General features: G+C 36.4%; 1 protein-coding gene across 3 annotated transcripts in view; it reads right to left on the bottom strand.

The window, feature by feature from the left end:
• epc1a (enhancer of polycomb homolog 1 (Drosophila) a) overlaps positions 1-18,413 on the bottom strand; it is a 47,627-nt gene extending 29,214 nt beyond the window's left edge. Inside the window, exon 1 of one of the 3 annotated variants that reach the window (XM_067430671.1) lies at positions 18,053-18,413. Coding sequence is in view for 1 of the 3 variants with exons in the window: in XM_067430670.1 (XP_067286771.1) it covers positions 14,052-14,204 (153 nt within the window). In the remaining 2 variants the exon portion in view is untranslated. Of the gene's footprint in view, positions 1-9,105; positions 9,238-14,051; positions 14,512-18,052 lie in introns of those variants that run through there. The other 2 variants (XM_067430670.1, XM_067430672.1) reach the window with 2 other exon arrangements.
• Positions 18,414-21,059: the final 2,646 nt, after the last annotated feature.

Below are 21,059 nucleotides of genomic sequence, written 5' to 3'. Positions count from 1 at the left end.
AATAACGCAGGGAGAAGAAAACCATCATATCTGGGAAAACCGGTTTGCTGGATTGACGGTATTTGCCAAAGCAGACACATCTGCCAAGAATTCAAGGCCCTACATAGGATACTAACATAGCTTAAACAATAACCACTAGGGGTGTAAGAAAATATCGATACACTTGAATATCGCGATATTATGTTTGGCGATATTGTATCGATTCTCAAAAACGCTGTATCGATATTTATATATTTATTTATTTACATCCAAGTTTCGTGGCTTTGTGTTCGGTTTAAACCACAGACTGTATAACACCCAACCGCTAGATGGCAGTGCTATCTCAGAACGTATAACTGACACGGAGCCGGAGAAGCGCAAGGTGAAAGTGCTAGTGTTTACATTACAGCTCTCAAGACGATAGAATTATTCCGCTCTTGCAGTATACAGAGCTGAAGTGTGGACTCATGTTGGCTTCAGCTATAAAGAAGCCACTAAGGAAATTGACAAGAATCATTTTGTTTGCAAAATAGGCCAAGTTATAATCTAATACTCGGGAAACACATTGAAACAGAGAGCTCGCTTAACATCCTGACGTCACCCGCGCTGCTGAGAAGCGTTTCGATAGAATGTCCTGCACGCTTTCCTCTCAGTAACAAAATAAACACACTCCAAAACTGACAGCGGTGGCAGGAGAACGAAAGATAATAGCGATGTGGATATGGATGCACCAGCTCTGCAGCTCAGTAACGTTACTTGAAATAGCACTTTATACAATAGACTGCTTTATAGAAAACAGCTTTAGGGTCCGATCACACAGAACGCGTTTTTCAGGTTTTTCATTCAAAAATGAGCAGTGCACTTTAATGTTTCTAGGTAACCCTCGAATCACCTGTACTGTCAGTCAAATCAATGTAACGGTCAACACAACGGAAGGCCTGCCTCTTCATTCATTCGTTTGGACAACAGAACATAAGCGTGATGATGTTGCACGCTTTTCTGCTCAGAGTTGACTTTTTTTCAACTTCATGCGCTCGGAGCGCTCCTTCAGAAACGCGAGGCGCCCAGGGCGCATAAGCAGCGCGCATAACGCTCTCTGCCAACCGAAATCCATTCAAAAAAGGCTTCTCGCTGCAAAAACGCGTTCTGTGTGATCGGGGCTGCTGTGTTAAATATAAAACAAACAGTCATTCAGTCATGAAATGGACTGCACTTTCTGTTGTTAAATAGCCACTGCTATACTGTGAACCTTTAAAACATATACACATAAAGAATCCTGCAGTCACTTTACATTCCCCTTAACTTAGATTGCACATTGCATATGATTAGTGATATAAATGAAACTGTATTAATTAAATAAAATACTTTGTCTCGTGTTTTAGGCTTATGGTTGTGTTCTTTATTCTTTTAAATTATAAAAAACAAAAACACACAAAAAAGAAATATTGCAATATATTGCCTCTCTTACAATATCGCAATATATTGCAATATATCGTATCGTAACCCCTGTATCGTGATACGTATTGTATCGCCAGATTCTTGGCAATACACAGCCCTAATAACCACACATCACATTACTGAAAACAAAGCATCATGCTTGGCAACTGTGATTAAAAAAGACAAATAAATGTGAATAAAAAGGAATTCATTACGATTAGCCAACTGAACTTAAAAAAAAAAAAAAAAAAAAAAAAAAAAAAATCACAGACGAAGAAATTTGCAATTCCACTTGCACTGGATACACTGAAATTACAAACCTCACCACAAGTTACAAACAGTTACATAAAATAACCGTGTAACTTACACCTTCAAAATGAGCTTGTCTGAAACAGTTGAAAATAGTAGAAAAACTGTTCAAGGGTTACTAGAGTTCAGATTCAGAAGAAAACCAGCTATACCAGATAATAAATATCCAATATCAGCATGCAGACAACATTTAATTAATGTATGTTTGTTGACAAAGTAGGAGGAATTTGTGGCTTTCACTGAGGTTTCAGATGACAAAATAAGCCTCTCTTCTCTCCTATTACTCAAAAGATAAAATGACAGCTACCTGCAAAGAGACAGAAAGAGTCTAAAAATAAACTTCATTTAAGAAAATTAGAGAAACTCAAAATGATCTAAAAGGAAATTCATAGAGATCTGTGATGTCTCATTGTGCATGAGGTCACACAAGGTTTATTAGGAGAGCAGCAAAAAACACATTTCAGGTGCCATTGGGGTATGCATTATAATGATTTTAGATTGTAAATGATAAAAAAAGTCTCCAAGATCTGCCATTGAAAAGAGAATTGCAGTTACAGCTCTGGCACAGCTATGCGTTCCAACATACTGTGCAGCGAGAAATATATTCCCAACATGTTTAGCAACTCATCGGCAGGGTTACGCTCACATGGCATTTCATCAGTCTTTTATTCGCATGTTTTTTTAAGCCTCGCCAGTTAAGCTTTTTATTTGCACGCTGTTCTGACAAGCTTTTCTGAGCGTGTACACCTAAAGCGCACAAACACTTGCTGTCAAACAGCAACTGAGTGCCGAAATAAGTTCTCTTTTGCGTCTCGTTGTACTTAAACAGTATGTAACAGATTATTAGATCCGTGCATTCAAACTTAAAGTGACAGCAGCCTAACAAACCTGCTGTTGTCTGTGTGTATAAAGTTAACCAAACAACAAAGAGAAAATAATTTACTGCTCTTGACTGAATAATTTCAGGGGTGGTTGTAAACGGAGATATTGTCTTTTATAGTTATGGCAGTTTATTGCCTACAAAAACGGGCGGTTTGGACTACAACAAGCTTCTTCCTGGGTTGGTGACATCATAAACCTTTGCTATTAACATTGACACTGCTCCAGATGTGACTTCTGCCCGTAATGGTAAGGGGCATGGTATTTCAGGACAACCTGTGCTTGGCACTTCAGCCAATAAAAATACATGAAACTACATTTGGCCATCTAACCAATCTAAGACCATTGCGTTTTTCGGAAGAATGGGCTTCATGGAAGCAGGAAGCAAACGAGCCGTTCAAATGACAGTGGAGACAGCGGTGTGGAATATAAGGTAAAATATAAGAAAAATATGGCATTTAAAAAAGAAGTATAAAGACATGTTATACTGGCCCCATAAACACAAGCCTAGAAAAAAAAACACTGAACCACCCCTTTAAAAATGCGTACCTCGCTTACAGTACCAAGCCTCCCCCATACGTGATATTAAAATGTAAGACATTACCCAGATATCAAAACAAGAAAATTTCACAAATACTAGTAGTTTTATCAGTATTTACCATACTTTCAATACAAAAATATACAATATAAAATTTTTTTTTCAAATAAAAGCATTTTCTTATAATATTTTAACCATAGTCATCTTGTATTCAGAACAAGTCTATAAACAAGTGAAGTCTGTAGCTTTTTATTTTTGTTTATTCAATTTCTTGAATGCTACTGTTACAGTAAATACAGTGTATTTATAAGTTACACTGTAAATACTGTAGCTCAAAATATTAAATATCACTAATTTAATCTTATTTTGTATTTTTTTCCTATTACTTTCCCATCATAAAGATAAAACAAAAGTGAACTAAGATTTGGGTCATATTAAAGATGCGGCATGTAGGATGGACAGCTACTGGTTGAAATGGGTACACTGTAAAAAAAAAAAAAAACAACCTAGATTTTCTCTAATTTAAAATTTTACAGTGACTGGTCACATCTACATTTTTCAGTTAGCAAAATTGAATTTCTGTGAATTGATGCAATTTAATTCAGCCGTCAGGGCACTGATCAGGGAACTGTCCTGACTACTAAACTAGAGAGCTGATTGAGATGCACCCGTTGTTCCCCCCGTCCTTTCCTCCTCAAACGCAACCAGGGATGGAAATTAGGACTGGGACGGTTACTGTTTTACCGCAATACCGCGGTCATGTGATGCCTACCGTGGGTCTGAGATAGTCACCGCCATCACCGGGAAAAAAATAAATATTATTCATATTTTTTGCTAGAAAAACTAGCATGTTCACTTTATCATGATTTTTTTTTTTATTTGTATAAAAATATATAATTTACTAACCCGAATAAGGACTCAGCCGTGCTAGTTTGCACGTGAGGGGAAAAAAATTGCTTGCTTCCACTTAGGAGGAGTTGTGCACTTTTTATTTTAATATCTCGTTTCACACCATTTTCTAGACTAATTAAAACTATAATTTCAAGCTATAATATGGACCCAGTGTTTTTTTTAATGTGAACGCTGTTTTGCGTGATTTTTACCACAGGGGTGAAGCACAAAGCTTTTACAAGGGAAATAAATTAGCAGATGTTACATTGCAGCCTTGAACACAGGCTATGGATTCCGGCCGAATGAGAGAGGGAGGCTGAGCCCAATTTAAGATTTGTCAGCTTTTTAATTCTGTTTTGCAATCTGGTCATCCGATATTTCGATTTCCGTGAATTTTACAATAGGCCTAACGTTAGTCTATTTTATCCCACGGGACAACTCGTTTCTCGCGTGCATTGAAAAAAGTTTACAAAGAGGCGAAACAGTATGCTACTTTTATTTACCCGCCACAACTCAAAATCACCCGTCTTTGGCTGGTGGCGGGTGCTAATTTCCATCCCTGGACGCAACACTCACACAACTGACAATGAAAGCCACACCAAGTTGATTTATATGCGTTTTAATAATATGCTGTCATTCTTAGATATTTTTAGATGGATGCTGAGCCTTTCAAGGTCTGGTAGAATCTGTGATCTCTGACGCTGTTTGTTTGCTGGCTTCAATAAAAGCAATAGGCTGCATTTTTTGCAATCTGGCAACCTGGAGTGTCAAAATTCTACTGGGTAAACCGGCAGCGTGACAGTTTCTCACAAAACAATTGAAAAACAGACATTCCAACACGAAATGTACTAAGCATGGGCAACAGATGTCGAGTACTCGAGTGTGACAGCGACGATTGATCATGAAAACGATGATCGCCCTGACTTTAAAACATATTTGTCTTTTTCGGATTGGTTATTGCACCATTTTGGACAGGAACTGAGGTCTGATTGGTTAGCGTAAGGCAGTCCGCCTTCCAAACCGTGAAATAAAGTGAAACTGAATGCGCAGTGATGCCTGGAAGCACTGTGAATGATCATGCAATACCAGTGTTTCCCTTACAATGTATTCACATAGTCATATTTTTGGGGAGAATGAGAACCTGTACTTTTTTTTCTGTCAGCTTTTACTTTTACTCCACTACATTTCCTACATAAAATGTATACTTTTACTCCGATACATTTCCCAAAGCATTTTTGTTATTTACTACAAAATAAATTGTAAAGACTGCAAGCAATCGTGTGCAAACAAGTGCTCGCGCAACCGCTTGCTATTAGCGACTGACAGTGAGACTGCACGTAGCAAGAGCGGGACACTTCAAAAACGGATTTAAAACAGACAACAAAACGGTATGTTATACACTACAGTTGTACCTGCTTTACTATCACTATAAAGTAATTAATTTGTTGACTAGAGGCTGTATCAATGCAACCGAGGCAGATGCTAACATTAGTAACGGTTACCTCAAGCAATGTAACAATCACACGCAAGTCTGACTCAAATGTTTAATATTACGTTTGTTACCATCTAACTTTATTTGCATTCTTTTATATCCATCTGGATGCTTTCATGCAGCGAAGTGGCATATTTGAAGCAAGTGACATGAAGAATCAAAACTATCCTCACGCAGCTGACAGAAACAAACAAACCAGACACTCATTTGTGTTTTTTAACATCACTGTAGCATATTTTGATTAGATAACAATCAACTGTTCTACAGTAGAAGCAAATAGTTTGTGAGCGTGACATTTCCCCACTGAATAGTGATATTAATCAGATCCATTATTGGTTTATTAAGACATATTGACGTGATATAGATCTGTATACCTACAGCTCCAGCCACAGACCTGTATACCTATGGCTCTCTCACAGACCTGAGAAATAGGCTAAAGGACAGCACCTGGCCACATGCAGGTGCATTAATGCTTGAATCTTTTGATCATCGTTGTATGTCCATTTCTATCCACAAAACTTGCCAGAAGTCATGGTTTAAGAGTTTTTTTAAAAACATATTACGGAGGTGCATGACCCTGGACCCCCGTAACAGCACTGCTGCTGTTTTTTTAGGGGAAACACTAAATACAGTGCAAGAGTGCAGCGCCAATCGGTCATATACAGTTCTCATACAATGAGAACACAATTGTAATATAATGTTGTATTCTCTGTGCTTTAGTTCCCCGTGTGTCAGCTGTTAAAGGAAATCCACAACGAGAGTCAGAGTTCATGTGCGCATTTGCATCCTTTTCCACAGATGCAAGTTGTAAGATTACTTGTTTAATACTTAATTATATGTTGTCTATATCTGATTAATCTCATATAGGACAGCGTTTGGTTGAGTTTAATAACAAGCTAGCAATGCGCTGCCGTTACATCGGCTGGTGTTCATTCTCTTCAGCTTCAGCTCAAATGCGAACAGCCCAACATTATCGACTCTGGGTTATCTGAGACAGTCATATTCTTTATAGATAGGCCATTTCTTTTTCAAAACCATTGATAATAATAATGCAGCAGTGTTACAGTTTTTTTTAAAAACAGTATCCGTTTTAAAGTTGTTTCTCATGGATTCGAAAATGCGCAGCGATGCTCTACTCACGATAAATGAAAAATAAAATTGTTTTCAAAGTCGTTGCCCGTGCGGTATTGTTAAGCCTGTAAAATACTAGCATGGCCAAGATCACATATGCATTTGAGTCCTTTTGGGCAGATGTAAAATTGTAATAGGCATATATATGATTAATCATATAGGAGGCGCTTTGAGTTTATTATCCGCTAGCAAAGCTCTGTAGGATAGTGTATTCACAGTTTCAGCTCAAATACAATGCCCAATATTATTGACTGGGTTATTTGAGACTGTTATTTTGTTTCGTTTTCAAAGACATTTAAGCATCATAATCTAGCAGTTATTTTTTTATAGTCATATGTTCATATTTGTGCATAGACATCTCATGTTTGTGTCAACATTAACTATCGCAACAGTCTTAAAATAGTTTCATATCTCCATGACAGTGACGCCCTTCCCCCCCACACAAGCCCACGATTAATCGATTACTCGTTTTTGAGACCTATCAATGATCGAAATGAGAAATTGACAAAAAAGCCCATACCTAAAACGTAAATTTCAAAGTTTATCTGAGAAAAATGTAGATGAATTTAACATGTTAATAATAATAAAATAATCGGTTTCATTTATGTAGCGCCTTTCTTGGGTCCTCAAAGTGCTTCCATAATGTTCCCTAAATATCTGCAATCTTTGAACTACTATCTTTAGTAAAGTCAAAACTTACATACAGTATCTTTAACCACCCCTATTTTGGCCTAAATCCTGTCATTCTTTTGTACATTTGTTAAAGCTGCATTTTTAAAATAGGGTAATTAAATCACAGACAGTTCCCACGCTGTTCAGAAAGGAAGTTCTGGCACCTTATGCCACCTCCCAGTTCACAGTAAATCAACTATGGTTGTTCAGGCATTAAAAAATGACAAACAAATCAAATGTGACAAAAATATAAGTCACCAGACTGAACAGCACGCAATACATTTTGACTTCTTTGGGGAATTGTAAAAACTTGTGACCCTTGACATTACAGCTAGAAGACTAAACGGACAGTAAATTAGTTTAACCCAGCCTTTATGGATGACTAAACATTTATCCGCAGAGAAACCCACTCAGCCACACATTCCAAACAAACCGTATGTCCAAGATTTAACCATCCACATCCTACAGTCAATTGCTGTCAGAGAAATTTGAGTCACAAGATTTGAAAAAGCTTAAAGCTAAGCTAAGAAACATTAACTCTCAAGAAATATCCCCTGCAGTAATAAGAAAGACTGCAAGCATCCACCAATAAACAACACAGATGATTCACCGAAACTAAACCAAACTGGTTTTCAATGGTCTTTCCAAGAATCATAGGGGCTTGTTGAACATCATAGCCAAAGGTCACCCAGATCACAGCTGACAAAGAGAAAATGCACTTTAAATTTGGGCTGTCACGTACGATTATTTTGGCACTCGAGTACTCCAACGATTATTATGTTTTGCGGTTCTAAAAGTAGACCCAAGCGAGCAATTAGCTTTTTTTAAAAAAAAAAAACAATGACGCAATAATAATTGGTTCAAATAAAGTATCAAAAGCAAGTAATCATTTGGTTTTATTTAACAACAGTTAAAATACATATACTGGTAATTATTGTTACAGCTCATCATTGTTTTAATATTGGCCAAATATTTAATTCAAATGTCCACTTAATCTTTAATATTTGGCCACTTCTTTAAGATAGAAATGCACTGCAATTTCTTGAACAAGAATATGTGGACATCAAAACAGAGAAAGGGGTTAACCTTTTATTTTTGAACAAACAGTTTGCATATTTAGAAACATATTCTGCTGTTGGAGCAGGTTTAAAAATGTTTCACTGTATGGCAAACATTGCGTTCCCAGATGAGCATTATAAGCAACCTGAACTCACTATATGCAGATAGAGTTTGAGATGCTCTACGCATGTAAATGATAACACTTCATGTGGAGGAGCATTTGCAGTGAATGGAGATGTACGTAACCTACACGCATTCAATTCAATGTAGCGCTAAGATTAAATCTGCAGTGCATTTATTTCATTGAATCGCAGCCATAGTGAATTCACGATAGCACTGTGCTATAGTATGGTTTTAATATTTTGCGCAGCCTTAAACGGTTTAATAAATAACACTACTAATTAATTATTAGTATCTGTATTCTCATCCATGGAAGGCACCACTTTCGGATATTTTCCCAGTGAATCTACAGGTAAATTACAATTGAGGATTTTTTTTCAAATAGAATTTAATCGAGGCATCATGACAGCACTAACTAGGGATGCACCGGTTGACCGGCCCAAAAACGGAACGGTTTCTTCTTTTCTTTCCACCGATTTTTCCTTAAGTGCGCCTGCTTGCGCAATCCACACATGCTTATATTGCAATCATTCGCGAACATGTCACTTGTGTGGAAGTATTTTGCAATATGTGAGCAGGACTGGAAATGCAGAGCTACCTGTCTGAAGCACAGATACCAAGAAGCGAACAGCCGTTGGTGTACTGGCACACAAATACGGTAAGAGCTGCTTTCCTGCACTCGCTGAAGTTGGGCGAGCTTTCCTCTCGGCGCCGTGCACAAGCGTAGATAGTGAGCGCTTGTTCAGCTCAGCTTCTCACATGTTGGAAGAGAAATGAAACAGACTAACTTGTGAGAAAGCCGAAATGCTTCTGTTTGTAAAAAAGAACATCCATGCACTTTTGAAGTGAAATACTATCAGTTAAGGATGATCATTTTTATTTTATTTTTTATTTTACCTTACCTTAATTATATTGACTTAATTTGATGTAGCATCTTCGTTTTTTCATTGCACTAAACATTATTTGATTTAACATTTTCGGAACAATGTATATACTTTTTTAAATTATTTAATTAAATTATTTATTTTAAAGGTCCCGTTCTTCGCTATTCCATCTTTCAAACTTTAGTTAGTGTGTAATGTTGCTGTTAGAGCATAAATAATACCTGTAAAATTATAAAGCTCAAAGTTCAATGCCAAGCGAGATATTTTATTTAACAGAAGTTCCCTTTCAAAGCCTACAGCGAACGGCCGGTTTGGACTACAGCAGGAAGCGCAGGGATGTAATGACGTCACTAGAGCCGTTTGTTGACTAACCCTCCTCCCACAAGAACACGTTAAATAGGGGGTGTGGTCTTGTTGCTCTCCCACGTGGAGAAGAGCGCGCATTCAGCGCTTGCATCTCCCCGTAATGGTAAGAGGCGGGACCTTTCCGGGCAAAGTGCGCTAAGCTGCTGTCCAATCACAACACGGGAAGCGCTGGCCCAATCAGAACTCGTTACGTGTTTCTGAAGGAGGGACTTCATAGAACAAGGAAATCATCAGGCCGTTTTTAGGACAGAGAAAACAGCGCTGTACAGATAAGTAAATGGTGTGAAAAATACTGTGTTTTTTTAGACGCGAAACATGAACTCTACTCTGTTATATTGCACACTGTAAACATAATCAAAGCTTAGAAAACACGCGAAGAATGGGACCTTTAATTTAACTAGTTAAGACTTTTTTTTCTTTAAACTGAATTTAAAAACAAATGCTGATTTAAAAAAATTCTTTGTTAGGATTGTTGAATGTGTGTTGATTGGATTGCAGAATATGCATATGTTAAAGTTAATACGTAATGTTAATTTTTAAATAGGTCAACCTAATTTAACTACCTATTAATTTCAGATTGCAAACTTGTTTTCATTGGCCAAAAGCCAAATTGGCCTATTAAATACCAAATAAACATCTTGTTCATGTATACTTTCTTTCTTCATTATTTGTTGCTTAAAATAAAATAGGAAATCGGCCAGTTTGCTTGAAAAAATAAAAAAATAAATCGGTATCGGAATCGGCCAGGTAAAATCATGATCGGTGCATCCCTAGCCCTAACCAAAGTTTATAACAACTAAAAATATCCATGTTTGTATTTTCGTACAAATTAAAAACATTTGAGAAAACGGTGACGTCATGCACATTACGTGTTCAGTCTATAGGGGCGTAGTGTTTCTTTACAAAGTTACATGGCACTTCTTTACAACTACTGGCCTGGCAGCATAATGCAGCGTTTTTGTGTGTTTCGCAGATCCGTGTGAAAAGGCATCGTTTTGACAAGGCAGTTGTCTATATGTTAAAAACTTTTGCATTTTTAGTACATTGTCATGTAAACATACACTAAAATGATCAAAACAAATTCAAACTTTAAAGCAATGCAGCATAGATTCTCTATTCTACACCAGGGACATCTTAACCCGCTTTAATGAAGCAACGGTTACCAGCATTTGGGCAGGAACTTATCATCACATATATAGGGCTAGTTCGCCCAAAAATGAAAATTCTGTCATTCCAAACCCCTAATGCTTAGTTTCTTTCATTTTTGGAACAACAGAAAATATATTTAATGAAATATGAGAGCTTTCTGTCCCTTCATTGACATCTACTCAACTGAAACTTTGAAGCTTCAAAAAGTTTGTAACAAGAAAAATTAATCCATATGATTTGAGTGGTTTGCCAGAATTTTCTAAAGAGACACGTTTGCTTATAATGAAGAGATTTAATTTAGGCTTTTACCTATGTAAACAATAATCTATGCTTATCAGATATGGTAAACGAAGAGCCATACATTATAGTTCTCCTTTTTAATCAGATTAGAAACGCGCCACGTTCTATTTTGTCATCATACTTGATCGTTCAACTACTCGTGTAACTATATTTAAATAGGGAAAATGTGGAGGTGTTTGGTACTTCTAACTTGATCTCTGTTTGGTACCATAGTGAATGAACTGGGCTTAGGGAGCTAAGCTAAATGCTATCAGATCGTCACTGCGTGTCAGAGAGATTAAGTGCACGCACTGAGACGAGAGAGGTGTGTATCAACTCGTTTAAGTTAGAGGGAATAACATAGTTTAATATGAAAAGGCAGTGAAGTATCCCTTTAAAGCAACGAAGTGGTAGTTGTGTGGACTGTCAATGGAGGGACAGAAATCTCTCAAATTTTATTATAAAAAAAAATCTTCATGTGCTGTCTTAAGGGTTTTGGAACAACATGAGGGAGAGTCGTTGATGACAATTTTTTAATTTTTGGATTAACTAACCCTTTAAAAACAAGCACACTTAAAAAAAAAACTAGGCCTCTCCTTTCCAATAAGAGAGTGCAAGTGTGAAAAGGCTTTTGACACCCTAATTTGAAGATGGGCCCCAAGCACACACGCTTCATCTTTTTACAAGAGCCTCAGGCTTACTTGTAACTGAATTTTTAAAAAAAAATCTAGCTGCAATTTAATTCTGCAAACATTGCATACAAATAAAAAATTAATAAATTTAAAAAAAGCTTCTACTACCAACCAAACAGCCTCTTTTATTGAACCTCACCAGTACAAGAGACACTGACATGCTCCTGATATTGTCCATGTTAACACGCAAATCCTTTTCTGATGTTTATTTTAATAAAAGATGCACATATGCAACCAGTGCAAACTCAGAAAACTAAGAAGAATCTCTTCTGGAAATTCTAAAGATGGTCACTCAGTAATTTAACAATCTCATTCATTTTAATTACCATCCCTAACTGTAACACAAATGATCTCAATGATTTGAAAATGTAGGTAATGGTGTTTCTTTTAATAACCGTAAAACGCAAGGTTTCACATGACCTCATATTCAGATCAATATGTGCCAGGGGTCTTATTTTGATCACAAGACCAAAAAAAATCTGGCTTATGGTAAAAGCAATCCCATTAAAGGTGCACTATGTAGGATTTTGCAGTAAAATATCCAAAAACCACTAGGCCAGTGTTATATATTTTGTTCAGTTGAGTACCTACAATATCCCAAATGTTTCCAACTATTTGTAAATTGTGGCTAACTAAGGACCAGGACGTTTCAGCATAGCGTCTCAGAAAGTCGCCTGTCAATTGCATCATATCTGCGCTACCCTCGTTTTTGGGTTTTATTTGGCAGAAGCGCTTCACTCCGAGCAGTGTGAACAAGTGAACGAACAGAGTAACGTCATAACATCATTTTCAACACACTTAAATGTATCTAATATGATAAACAGAGCTGCATTACTTCATAATTATAACCGGAAGAACGGAAATAGTGCAGGCGCCCGGCGACTGTGTCCCGTCGCGTCATGACAAAAGTCCCGGTGCTCACGAGGCAGGTATTTTTGTATCAATCGCTCCAGCGGCCATGCTCAGCTACACAACACTGCTCTGCTTCACACTACAGTAAGGTTAAAAACCGCTTGCATGAATGTGATTTCTGCCCGAGTCCTATTTTCCACCGGCTGTGAGGTGAAGACCACGTCCCAAGATGCTGTGCTCAAACTTTGCATCATCAAACTACGCATTTGTTTTGAATAGGCGACCTCTAGTGGACGGAAAGTTGCATAGTGCACCTTTAATGTGTTTACATAACATATAATTGGAATGACCAAATTATAAAAAAACAAAGCAGAAACAACAACAACAACAATATTGTGCGCACATGTGAATGCAGTCATTGATGCTAGCGGCCCCGGGGCCCTAATAAGCATGGGAAAAATCTCATAAGAGGCCTTCAGCTCAGTCTCAATATACAGGGTTCCCACATCTAGTTCAGACAAATACATTATTTTCATTCATTCAGATTTTCTGTATAGACGTTGCAATCATAACTAGCAATTTATAACCGATAAAACATTTTTCACAAGCATCACTAGGCTTTCTACATACCCATGACTATTCCGTGCATGGAAAGAAACAAATATTAAATAGATAAGTCACTCAAAAAAAAAAGACAATTCTGTTATTTATTCAGCCTCATGTTGTTTAAACCCTGTATGACTTTTAGAAGAACACAACAAGAGATGTTAAGCAACATGACAGCCTCAGTCACCATTCACTTCCATTGTATGGGGAGGAAACATGAATAAAGACTGAGGACTGTTCCCACAGAAGAAGAAAAAAGTCACCCAGAAGTGCAACAACAACATGAAGAGTGAGCAAATAAAAGAATGTACATTTTTGGCCAAATTATCGCTATCAAATTGGCTGATATTTCCAGGTTTCCCATGACAGCGGGAATTCCCGCCCTCTGGCTGCCATTTGTCGCCACTACAGAAAAAAAAATCCAACAAAATGTCGGTACCTCCACTGTCACATGACTCCTTTTGTGTTTTGCTGCACGATTCGGGTCCGAAAGGATTGACACAACCATACTTTCACACCGCTAATAGCCATCAAATAAATCCAAATGTATATACCAGACGTTAAATTCAACGCAAACTGCAAAACAGTTTCCAAAATACCGTGTAAAACGCTTCACACACAGTCGGCCATTTTGTTGCATCCAAACCTGCGCAGACTGACAGAAAAAAACAAGTTTGTATCGCACAAAATCGGAAGTTGCATGGTTAAAATCGTACCGATTCCTCGTCCTTCTCCATGCCTGTGGGCATCTGCGGCACGGCGCGGTTGATGGACGCGTACTCGTGCAGGTCGGGCAGATCCTCGCAGCGGAAGACGGGCAGCGGTTTGAGAGCGTCCAGCGCCCGCGCCCTGAACGACAGTTTACTCATTTTACTCTATAAATCTATCCGATCCCCTCACAATCACCCATAAAACCGCCACAGATCTCATGGAGGAGGGTGGATGGAGTTGGAAAATGAGAAAAAAATAATGGAATAGAAGAGATCCAGCGAGGAAAAGCAGAGGCGGGTGTGTGTGTTTTCTCTCGCTGCCTCAGTGCGCCATTCACAACATGGCGGACATTAAAAACTCCTCAGCCGATTGCGTTCTTCCCTCCTCCCTCACACACTTCCGTGAACGCGCACCTCAGCAATTCCCGCACGGCTCGTGCACGCGAGCGCGGCCACGAAACATGTTACATACATTAGCCTAGGCTATATTGTCCAGAGTGAGAAATTATTTAATTAAGGGGCATGTTTAACCATTCAAACTACACAGTGTCATACATTTACGTGTAATGCGTCAACTGAACAAATTCGCTGTTAAATATCGATATTAGGCTATGTCTATCTTAGAATGTGCTAGCTGAACACTGGTATATGTGTATGGGTTTCATATTTAGTTTCACTGCATTTGGCAAATAAACTGATATAAAACACACCGGTGTTGCATGTATATGAATAGTCACTTTACAATTCAACAACGACTTGTTTTCTTTTGGCTTGAAATATGCATCTTTACAAAAGTGCATTTGGTCAATTAGGCTACGTTACAATCAGCTCCATTCAAACTCTTGTGTTAGGAGACGGTGCCCTCTTTTGGTCAAATTAAGTCAAACCACATGGACTTCATTAAAATTAATAACAAGTTCAACTAACAAACACGCTAAAAAGCCTTAAAGATAATTCAAAGCCGTGTTGTCATCTCCAAAAATGACACCCAGTCACAACATTAAATTACAATTAAAATATGCAGTCAAGCAAAGGAATTATTTACAGGCAGAACAATCAACAATGGATTATGTTTCAGAAGAAAAATGTCCACAAACATACATACACACACACACACATACATACATACATACATACATACATACATACATACATACATACATACATACATACATAGGCTACATACATACATACATACATACATACATACATACATACATACATACATACATACATACATACATACATACATACATACATATATACATACATACATACATACATACATATATATATATATATATATATATATATATATATATATATATATATATATATATATATATATATATATATATATATATATATACAATAGTTTAATTTATATAACTCCTTTCCATGGCTCAAATGGAAACATATAGTACAAATTATTAAGCTTTTAATGGAGACTAAAGCATGTCATCTTCAGTGTTTTAACACATTTCAGAAAACTGCCACATGGTGGTGTAATGCCATTGAGAAATAATGAACACACTTCACACAAAAACAGATTCATAAGGCTGCAAACTGATACCTGTCTCCACATTTATGACATTCTAAGGCTGACTAATTTCACACTATAGTTTATTTGCACAGTAGTTAAGTAATTAATTGTATAGCCTAAACAGCCAGACAATCTCATCCTGGTGGCTGACGTTCTTAAATCAGAATGACAATTTCAACCATTAACTGTTATATATAATGTAGAGACCAGTAACTAACACTGCTTCACTGTAAAAATAAATAAATCAGGTCTCCAATTGAAAATGTTCTAGTGATTGATCACATCTACATTTTTCAGTTGGCCAAGCAGAATTTCTCTTAATTAAACTGCATCAGGTCAAATTCAAGTTGGCCAAATGGAAAAATTAGATGTAATCAGTGACAAGAAAAATAGGAAACATGATATTTTTTTTTTATTTTTTTTTACAGTGACAGATGTCAGAAAGTGAGAAAAGAGAAGTGAAAATAGGTTGGAAGTGGGCATGCTGAAAGATAAAGCAATATTAGTACAATTGCTCATCTGTTAGCTGATAAAAAAATTGTGTTCAGTAAATAATAATAATAATGTAACAAATGATAAATAAAATATAGATGTATTCCCCATCACTGTGTTTATGTACACTATCATACAGCAGTGTTTTTAAATGCTACAGACTCTTTGCACACCCCACAAAACTGCTTGTTGAACTAGGCTACAACATTATTAAAAACTGCTTCTGAGCAGGAAGAGGACTTGAAACTGAGTTTGAAGTTTGAAAAGCAGGTCGCCTTAAAGGCCAAAGTGTCTTTTCGGTTGGGTTTGAGAAAGAGAAGACAAAATATGCTCATGCTGCTTCAAGCAATCCCACCCTGCCATTACAACCAGAGAAATCACCCTCAAAGGTCAACCTAATAAGAGTTTGGGCTGTAAAACATAAAGGGTTAGTTCATCCAAAAATGATCTGACCCCAAGCTATCCTAGGTGTTTATGACTTTTAGGTGTATATGATGTTAAAAATATTCAAAAATATTCCCTTCCAAGCTTTATAAGGGGAGTGAATTTGAGTTTCTGAAACTCAAAAAGGCGCATCCATTTTTCATAAAAGTTTGGAAGAGCCAGTGTATTTTTTATTAGTGCAGTCAAATCGATTAATCGTATCCAAAATAAAAGTTTGTGTTTACATAATATATGTGCGTACTGTGTATAATTATAAATACATACTCATTTAAGAAATATTTGCATTTATATACTGATTTATATTATATATTATATTATATACATGTACAAATATTTTATATGTAAATTACAACATTTTCTTAATATACATGAATGAGTATGCATTTATAATTGTGTATTTATATACACACACACAGTGCACACACATTATTTTTGGAATAATAATAATACTAATAATAATACACTTGTTTGACAGCACTATTTTTTTAGCTTGAGGGTGAGTAAATTATGATCATTTAAATTTTTTGGGGTGAACTAACCTTTAAATCTGTAGGTTTTTAAATAACTAGTATTAAATACTAGTATATGATTTACAGATCATATAGGGTACAGTCCAAAGAGTGGTATAACCAGAAATGCATACAATGCATAATTTTTCTGTAAAATGCATTCAAGGGCATTAAATAGCTTTTCGGGTATCATTTTTTATTTTATACTAAAACAAAACGGGCAAAAACAAACAAACAAACAAACAAACAAACAAACAAACAAACAAACAAACAACTAAAAGGTTCCACCTATGGCATTACCTTTTTAACTAGCTATAATGCTTCATCAGTCAAGGTACTGCCTCAACTAAAATCCAGACCATGTGTTTTAGCATAGTCTATATATTGTGAATAATATTACAAATATTTCCAAAGCAACACAATTAAAGCATGCAACTTTTTTTGTGTAAATCTCCAAACACCCTCAATGAATGCTAAAAAAAACTCCTCACACAAACACATCAATTCCAGCTGAAAAGAAAAACAACTTAAAATGGTTTACTAGTTTCAACTAGTCTCATGCTAAATCCCTTTAAAACACATCAGCTTGACCAGGCGGGGAGACCACCCTGATTTATGGTGTTTTAAATAGGAATGTATAAAACACATTGTGACTTTTGATTTTATGCATATGAACAATGAAAAAAAGTAAAATTTCCATTTGTGTTCAACTCCCAAGGGGAAAAAAAACTGGCACCAACACAAGTACAACCCATATTAAAGAGGTCCATCTTTAACAGCAATGTAATCACTTTAATGAGGTCAAACAGAAGGTGGTGCGTTGCGTTTATAATACAGATAGAATATTTAACAGAGCAGAACATACACAACAGCAGGCCACACTATGCCATCTTACCAACATCTAAAGAGCTCTTGACCAAACCAGGAACAACATAATCTGACGTGAAGCTAAAATCTCCTAATCCTTCAATGTATTCATAAAAAAGTTGTCTTTGATAACACTGAAAAGAGTAACTCACCAGTTTTTCCACTAGGGTGGATGGTGATAATTCATTTTAAACACGTCAAGACCAGATTCCCAAAGCCATTCGAGGGAGTTGTGGGGAGAAAAGAGGACACAGAGCAAACGCTTGTCTAACTCTACAATCATCTTCTTTGGATTGCGATCTGGATCATTACTGCCGCAGAAAATCCGTCTTCAGGAACCCGATGACGATATAATAATCCGCGCGTAAAGATCACCGATCGCCGCACCGCGCGCACATCCACTGCGCGTTCACTTTGAATTAAACTCAACTCGACACTGCCGGCAAAAGTCCCGACCGAACGCTTGTTTTACGATGAAGTCCAGCTTAGAACACAGTCCTGGAAAGATCTGGTTGGTCCAGTAAAGGGTTAAGAAGTTTCACGTCTTCATTGGTTGGAGAGAGACACCGATCACCTGTGGAGAGCAGCGGGGTTGGTCGAGCACTGAGAGAGGGCAGGAAGAGAGGCTGAAACTTTAACCAGACAGCCCTTCACACACACAAGCATTTGGAAAGAAACTTTATATGTATTTATATAAAGTGTTTTATTATTTATTATAACAATTGTTTATTTTTAGATTTATTTATTTAATCATTGAAAAAGTATCTTTGCGTCTTCATTGGAAGGAGACACACATTGATCATAGATTATATTACACAGATATGGCCAATACCAATAATTATTTATATGTGAAAGCCAATAACCGATATATTGGTCGATAAATCTAAAACCAAATTTTTTATATAATTTTTGATTACTAAAACAAAAGTCTCATTATTAAAAGCTACGTTCCAAGTACACAATTATAATGTTCTTAAAATGTATTCTATTTTCCTTTTTAAAGAATTGATTCTAATAATATTTAAAGCAATAATAAAAAAAAAACACATCATGGCAAACATTTAAAGTGCACATCATGCACATCTCTCTCTCTCTCTCTCTCTCTCTCTCTCTCTCTCTCTCTCTCTCTCTCTCTCTCTCTCTCTCTCTCTATATATATATATATATGTATGTATATATACAGTGAGGAAAATAAGTATTTGAACACCGTGCTATTTTTCAAGTTCTCCCACTTGGAAATCATGGAGGGGTCTGAAATTGTTATCGTAGGTGCATGTCCACTGTGAAAGACATAATCTAAAAAAAAAATCCAGAAATCACAATATATGGTTTTCAACTCTTTATTTGTATGCTACAGCTGCAAATAAGTGTTTGAACACCTGAGAACATCAATGTTAATATTTGGTACAGTAGCCTTTGTTTGCAAACAAACAAACGGTCAAACGTTTCCTTTTTGGCATTGGCCAATAAAGGTAGTTTAAATGCATGCATTTTTTAAACAGTTTTATTTAATATTTAATCATTGGAGGTTTGCATAGTATTCTGATTTTGCATTTGACATTTGAGTACTAAATCTGTATTGTGCAAATGAGATGAATGCTCACATTTAGTTTAGAATTACTACAGCCTGTTCACACACAACACCTTTGCACATACTCGTAATTTTTCTTAACATGGGGACAAGAGGTCTGTCAGTGAAATTAATGTGAAAAAGTAACTCAGATATTTTGTTGTAAATTTTTACACTAGTTACTTGAAAAAGTAATCTGATTACATTACTCAAGTTACTTGTAATGCATTACCCCCACTGTGTGTGTGTGTGTGTGTGTGTATATATATATATATATATATATATATATATATATATATATATATATATATATATATATATATATATATATATATATATATATACTTATGAATAAAAAGTGAAAATATTTCAAAGGAAGGAAAACTCTTGCTGGGTTGATACGATGTGACTCACAGTTAAATAATGGACTTATAATGTAGTCTCAGAACAAGCAATACGAGCCCATCATGGACTTGTCTCAACATGTAGTGAAGGCCTTTTACGACTTTTACACCCACAAAGCACCAATGACCGAAAGGAAATTATCTGTAATTTGCCACTCTTCACTTCTATTCCACACATTTGTATTTGTCCGACTCTAGATTTAAATGTGAACAATACACTGACATGGATTCTAAAACTAATACTAACATTTTTAATTATTAATATAGGGACAGGGTTGACTTTAAAGGGCTTCCTGTTAGGTAGTGCTGAGTATTAAAAATAGCGAAGAATCTTACTTTTCTTTGTTTAAATGTATTCAGAACCCTACAACTGTTGCTTTATTTACATGATAAAATGTTCTTATTGGGAACAATTCATTGTGCATGTTATTCCACATGAAAAGTTTGTAAAAATGTGTAATCTTTAATGTCTGAAACAGCAGATAGGTGTGAAACGATGATTTGTGTGCTTTTAATGTTATGTTTTAAAGCCACAATATGTAATTTTTCTTCGCTAGAGGTCGCTTATTCAAAACAAAAGCGTAGCTTGATGACGCCTGGATTTCACAGAGCTTTTATTATGCTGCAGACGACGCTTCTGCTTCTCACTCATGCGTATGAGGTAACGTGCATCCAAACAGTTTCTCACCTGTCTAATAAAACACAAAATATATTAAAGCGTCTTCGGTGTTTCCATGGTTTCTAAAATATCGAGGGTAATGCGGATTACATTGATAGGCGACACACAGACAGGGCCTGGTTAAAATGGTTTATTTCTCTGGATTTAAACATTCTTGGAAACATTTGGGATAATGCAAGTACACAAGTCAAACATTTTTATGACACTGTTCTAGAGGATTTTGGATATTTGACATGTTGTGCCTTTAAGTGATGCATATTTTTTAATCACCATAAAAACATGTAATGGCATAAATCCAACTGCTTTTAGTATATGTGCATGTTGAGAGTACAGCAGTGTTGTTCCAGAGCCCATGTCTGTCTGACTCTAATGCAGTGGTGTCTGACTCTCATTTATACAGTGAAAGGTTCTTTCTGTGTTATGCAACACATTCTCTTGGGGAAACACAGGCTTTATCTCCCTCTTCTCTGAGCTTATCCCTGTCTAACAGTCTCTCTTCCTTATTT

This window comes from Pseudorasbora parva, chromosome 21 (genome assembly GCF_024679245.1).
Source record: "Pseudorasbora parva isolate DD20220531a chromosome 21, ASM2467924v1, whole genome shotgun sequence".
NCBI lineage: Eukaryota > Metazoa > Chordata > Actinopteri > Cypriniformes > Gobionidae > Pseudorasbora > Pseudorasbora parva.
Note: the sequence above shows the minus strand (reverse complement) of the source record. Positions and strands in the feature narration are given on the sequence as shown.